Raw genomic sequence first — 6,219 nt, 5'->3', positions numbered from 1 at the left:
CAATGGTCTCAAGTTGCAGTGGGGGAGGTCTAGGTTGGATATTAGGAAACACTATTTCACTAGGAGGGTGGTGAAGCACTGGAATGGGTTACCTAGAGAGGTGGTGGAATCTCCTTCGTTAGAGGTTTTTAAGGCCCGGCTTGACAAAACCCTGGCTGGGATGATTTAGTTTGTGTTGGACCTGCTTTGAGCAGGGGGTTGGACTAGATGACCTGCTGAGGTCTCTTCCAACCCTAATATTCCATGATTCTATGATTCTATTTAAAAGCTTCCTGAGTTAAAACCATCTACAGAATAATTCCAGTTATCCAAGTTCCTTTTATCAGGAAATTCTAGTTATACAAATTCACAGTGTGTCCCCCCTGCAGCCCTGTGTTAGTTAATCACCCATTGATGAACTAACCTTAAGCCTCTGGGACCTACAATTTGGGAATATTTCTGGAGTTAAGAATAAGGACAAAGAACAAGGGAGTGGATGGGGGATGATGGAGAAGGTAGCGGAGAAGAGAAAAGGTGCGGGAGAGAGAGAGAGAGAGATAACAAGCAAGAAAGAAACAGAGAAGTTTAAGGTGAAGACTGAAAGGAGAAGGGTTGAGGGAGAGAAAGGACAGTGGAGACAGAAGAAAGCAGGGCAGGGAATGAATGGAGGCTGACAGTAGGGTGGAGGAGAGAAAAGGGGAAGGAAAGAAGGAGAGATGCAGGAAGAGGGGCTTTATCTGCATGAGACAGAAACCTCGTTTGTAGTGCTTCAGTGCTTCCAAGCACTATCAGCCCTGGGCTCTGTAAGCACAGGTACAGATAGTGAGAAGTGGGGCCAGTTCCCTCCTCCATCTCTGTGAGTGCTGGAAAATAGCATAAAGTTGATCATCTAAGCACTCTTCTTCTTTCTGTAATTTCTTATTGCCTTTAAGTGCTGTGTTAAAGCATATAAAGTATGTAAATGTGCGATAATTCTCCACTCTGCACTTTGATAGAAAGAGGAAGAAGCTTTGAACTGGCTGGAAAGGGAAACATTGTTTCCACTATTTGAATATTTATTTACCTTTGAATGTAGAGTAAAAGTGGCCTAAGCCCGAAGGTTACTGGTAAAATTCCAGAGAAATTGGAATAGTTGCAAAATGAGAGGTTCTCAGACTGGGGGAGCGGCATATCACACTTTCTAGGGGATAGTGTTGAGCCTTCTAGGAATTCAGTAATTATACAGTGTCACAACCCCACTCACTCAAATTTGGCCCAGCTGCCCATTCTCATCATGACAGGTGAGTATCTGGGCCAAATTTGAGTTACATTGATGTTAGCTGATTTAAACCATTATCTGCATTATATGTCTAGGGCTTAATGTGTGAGAACTAATTGAATTGTCAGTCAAAGTACTTATGTAATCTGTCTGATTTCTTTGGTTGGAGTGGCACAGGCACTCCCACGATTCCATTGTCGAACAGACTGATCTGAAATGAATAAGTACATGCATTTAAACATTCCTACTTCAATGTTGGTAGCAAAGTCACCACCCCAGTATAGTAAAGAACCAGGATAAGGATTTCCTAGGTAATAAGATTGAGAAAACTCCTGACATGAATTGATGTGATTTATTATTTTTTGGTTATTTGTAACATCACTTGATGAATTAATTATTAGAAATTTCATAAACATGAGCATCCAACCACCTTTATTTTGCCCTCTGCAATTTCTTAATTGTTTTAAATTCTATTTTGGGCAATAAAACACTTACATGTGCAATAATCCTCCACTCTGTACTTTGGCTAAGGAAAAAGAGATTTCAATGAGAAATGCAATGCAAGTAATCGATGAATTAAAATGATTTACAAAGCATCTATTTTTAAAAGATATCTTCCTCATACAATTGTATTCATCTGAAATCCTCCTGGGACATCTCTGGTGCTGTATGGATAATAATCAGAACACATATTAAAAATATTATCTTGATTGATTATAGCAATATTTGTATAGCTCAGCATGTCACATTCCCCAGTGTCTCAGTGTCCTCTGTCACCTCTCTATCTTGGTGTATCTTCTCTCCAGTGACACTGAGTTCCCGGACGACCTTCAGCCATGAAGATTCTTTACCTGCTCTTTGCTGTCATCTTCTTGGTGCTCATGGATGCCTCAGGTAAGATGTAAAAGAAAACAAGCAATGATAAAAAGGGATATTGGGGAGCCTGTACTAACGTTGTCTAACACTTTCAAGTAGAAAAAGTTCTTACCTTTTCTTAGGAGCTCTTGAACCTGTCACCAAGAAAAAACATTCAGATTTGACTGAATTATGACCAGTCCAAAAAAAAAAATCCACATCACCTCAGTGTTTTCCTCAGATCTTGCTGAGTCTTCCTGCTTGAGCCACCCCGCATTCTATCTGCTCACCATGTACCCTTCTTATAATGGGCAATCACAGAATCTGGATGTGATTCTGAGAAACAAAGTCTGGCCAACTCCTTTCAATATACCCTTGGGTTTGGGAGAAGATGCACAGGGCTAGGAAACAGGAGACCATGAACTGAAATATAACTTCTGCTGCTGACTTGTGTTAATAATTCTGTGCTTTTCACCACCTGACTTCTTATGAATCAGGTCTCATGTCCTACTCAGAGGTTATGCTGCTGGGCACAGAACCCAGATCTCCAAAATGGCAGCCGTTCATCTCGGTGTCTTAGCCCCACTGGGTCTCAAAACCTTCCACAACAACATGCTTGGCTTTGTTTTGAGAAATGATGTCATCTGGGTTTGGGACAGTGTTTGCAGCCATGACAATGCATCATGTAGGGGTTCAGTTTCTATCCATTGGCTGTAGATAGTTTTGTGAAAACACAACAAATGTTCTAAATTAAATATTCTAAAAGATTTGGCTGTGCACATTGGGGCTGCCTTTTCAAAATAGCAGGTCAATTGGGTATAATGAAGTACCAATTCCTGAGTGTATCTTGTGAAGAAAATCTCTGTAGAATCTCAGAGATGGGCAGGCGTTCAGACCTGGAAGGGACTCTCTCAAACCAATCTCTTTCAAATCTTTGTAGTCATGCAACCCACCGCTGAGGCAGTTCAACTCTACTTAGCCAAATTGCATTGATGATACTGCCTGGCACATCACTGTCAGAAACTGAGGGAATGCAAACCAAACCCTAGGCACAAAGGAAGTTAGAGATGCAGGCAGCCCCTTGCTTTCCATCCCTTTAAGGCATGGGGCAATGAAGGATGCCCATGCTCAGAGCTGTGGTTCTAAAATCTGCAGCTGGAAAGTCAATGCCAATGTTTAATTAAATCACTCCATTCTCTTCTTAGAGGCTGCCACCGAACATTGAACAACAACTGAAATTGTACTGAAGCTGTGATCAACTTTTGCACTGGAAGATAATTGTGCAGACTTGGTCAGGTCTCAGTGAATGAGAAATGCCTGTCTTCTTGGAATCACAACTGTAATTTACCCTGCATTGCAGAATGATGATTAAGTCTCTTTTTCTTTGTCAGGTTTCTCCCATGCTCTGGTGACCCAAAAAGGGTGTAGACGCCTTCGGGGTGAATGTAACTTTTGGCGATGTCCCACCAATACTATATACCTTGACAAATGCTTTTTTGGCCATTGCTGTCGAAGGTAAGCTCAGCGTTCCATAAGGGAGACCCTGCAGTGTGAGCAGAACTGCTCAGTACTCTCTTTTCATTTAGGAGCTGATGAATCCTTCTGTCCTTAAAGCATCTCAGCTTTTAGCCCTGTATTTCTCCCCTTTTGCAAACCAGGGGAGGTAATTATAAAAATCTTGGTGATGACAATGTTAACATTGTTCAGAATGAATGTGAATGTTTTAAGCATGAAGCAGCAAAGAATCCTGTGGCACCTTATAGACTAACAGACGTTTTGCAGCATGAGCTTTCGTGGGTGAATACCCACTTCTTCGGATGCAAGAAGTGGGCATCCGAAGAAGTGGGTATTCACCCACGAAAGCTCATGCTGCAAAACGTCTGTTAGTCTATAAGGTGCCACAGGATTCTTTGCTGCTTCTACAGAACCAGACTAACACGGCTACCCCTCTGATACTTAAGCATGAAGGTTCTTCTGTAAAGTTAATTCGACCACCTTGCAGATCTGCAGCCAGTCCTATTCCTGTTCTGTTTGTTGCTGACTGTATGTGCCATAAGTTATAGAGGCTGTTCAACTGGTCAAATTAATGCTGCAGCAGGAACAGGTCGTAGAGAAACGATTGGGAGGGTGAGAGTGTTTCCAGCCTAGTAAAATGCCAGATTGAGGGCAAGAGATGTGATACTGGCACCTCCTCTTGGGCCTGCAGAGTGGGAGCCAGGGACCTAGGCTGGAGTGGCCTTGCGACCAGCTGCAGTGCTGATCTCTTGGCCAATTCACTGAGTGTTCCCAGAGATCCATGATCTCACCAGGCAGCGCTGCTAGCATTAAACTGCTGCAGAACAGAGTCAGACTTCAAGTAGAATTGGAGTTTCCTGTATTTTTTTCAGACTTAATTTTCTATCACCTAAGTAAGTATGTCTCATTTTAGCTTCAGCTGTAGACAAGGTGTGTTCAATAGAACAAGTGTTTACATGGATATGAATTGTGCTTTTCTATAGTGTGGTCTGTATAGGCAGCTAGTTCTCTCATTTGGCTACATAAAGCTATCTACTTAGAAACTCTGTAACACGGGGTTTTCACCAATGTGTGTGAAGCCCTCCTCCTTCCCCCAAACATGCTATAAAAACTCTACCACCCACCTGTGCACAACTGGTTTTCTACATCTTCAGTAGATTAAAAGCTGTATTAAATTGATAGTTATACAATTCAAGACACACACATACAGTATATACCATAATATAAAAAAGAAAAGGATAATATAGCATGATACAGCATGGCCAGATGGCAGCAGGAGAGTGTTATCAGGGAGCCTTATTCCCTGCAAGGGGTGGAACGTTTGCTATAGATTAACTAGAGCACCTGAAGCCAATTAGAGTACCAGCAGTGAGTCACATGATATAAACCCCCTGCTTCAGGTCAGACAGTGTGGGTTGTTGGAGCAGGAAGGTTTGGTTGGAACAGAGAACAGTTTGAAGAGAAGCAGAGGAAAGTCTGGAGGAGTGCTGTGGTGGGCTAAGAAGTCCAAGACCCTAGGTAAGGGGCATCTGGCTTGTGCAGAGGGAGGGCAGGAAGCCCCCCACAAGCTGAAGGGCAGGAGAGGGAAGTAGCCCAGGAGAAGGAACCGCCAGTTCAAGTGATTCACCACTATCCTCAGGGCCCCTGGGCTGGGACCTGGAGTAGAGGGCGGGCCCAGGTCCCTCCCTCTCCACTCCCCTCCTCAAAGACACTAGTGGGGCAATTAATATTCTGATTCAGGGGCAAGAAATGGTGCCCTGAACCCCCCCTAAAGAAGAGAAAGCGCGAGACCCATCATAATTGTGCCAGCAATTTGCCACAATAGGTACAACAATGAAAAGCTGAATATTATTTTTGTTTTACTGACTCAGTGGGAAAATTGTTGCTGGTGATAACCCACTGGCTGGGTGGCCCTCTGAGGTGAGTCAGGGAGTGTAGGTGGCATTCCTTCCCTGAGGCCTGCCACCTGGGGCTGAAGCCCTGTTTATTTTGGTGGACCCCCTGAAACCTGCTCATGGCCCTGGGCCCTGACCCCCTGGTTGAAAACCACGGCTGTAACAGAGTGTTGCAGTAGGGACAATGGATTCCCTGTGCTTGGGTTAACCAAGAACCTCTTCATTCACCATTCAGTGAATGGGTAATTACTCCTATGCCATTTGATTTGAAATGAAACATCATATTGTCCTTGTTCTGTAGGAAAACATCAAAAAAACTGATTCTCTTTTCTTTGTACAGGAGAATTGCTCGCTGATTGTCTAAGCAGGATCTCAGGGAATCGCGGAGACAGCCACTTGCTTCTAAAATCATCAGACCCTGCTTCAATGGAACCCTGAAGTGTTGCTGTTCACTTGGGCTGTAAAGAACCTTGTGAGCTGGAGAAATTTAAAATGGAGCCCATATAAGATTTGTTATTCTCCTTTCAATAAAAACAAGCTGGTATGAGAGCATCATGCTGAAGTGTGTGTGTATTGGTGGGAGGCAAGGGGGCTGTTTCTATCATTCTTGTCCTTTTGAAAACCATCTGATTTATCTTTCTAAATTTAAACATAAAATAAAATTATATACCCTAAAAATTCCCAATCATATGTTAATACTAGTCAAGGGTATTTATA

General features: G+C 43.0%; 1 protein-coding gene across 1 annotated transcript; it reads left to right on the top strand.

The window, feature by feature from the left end:
* Positions 1-2,073: 2,073 nt before the first annotated feature.
* LOC123366107 (antimicrobial peptide THP2-like) lies at positions 2,074-5,866 on the top strand. The gene is made up of 4 exons (XM_045009224.1): positions 2,074-2,131; positions 3,484-3,607; positions 5,479-5,527; positions 5,804-5,866. Exons 1-4 carry the CDS (start codon positions 2,074-2,076, stop codon positions 5,864-5,866), a joined length of 294 nt encoding a protein of 97 aa, XP_044865159.1.
* The last annotated feature ends 353 nt before the right edge of the window (positions 5,867-6,219 follow it).

Source organism: Mauremys mutica, chromosome 3 (assembly GCF_020497125.1).
Source record: "Mauremys mutica isolate MM-2020 ecotype Southern chromosome 3, ASM2049712v1, whole genome shotgun sequence".
Classification (NCBI taxonomy): Eukaryota; Metazoa; Chordata; order Testudines; family Geoemydidae; genus Mauremys; species Mauremys mutica.
The sequence above is the reverse complement of the archived record's forward strand: the minus strand, read 5'-3'. Positions and strand labels throughout refer to the sequence as shown.

Excerpts from the sequence above, each read along its gene's own strand:
- LOC123366107 (XM_045009224.1), top strand. The coding sequence starts at position 2,074 with ATGAAGATTCTTTACCTGCTCTTTGCTGTCATCTTCTTGGTGCTCATG. Across the intron at positions 3,608-5,478 it reads TTTGGCCATTGCTGTCGAAG|TGGGAAAATTGTTGCTGGTG; the intron begins GTAAGCTCAGCG and ends TTACTGACTCAG. Across the intron at positions 5,528-5,803 it reads TGGCTGGGTGGCCCTCTGAG|GAAAACATCAAAAAAACTGA; the intron begins GTGAGTCAGGGA and ends CTTGTTCTGTAG.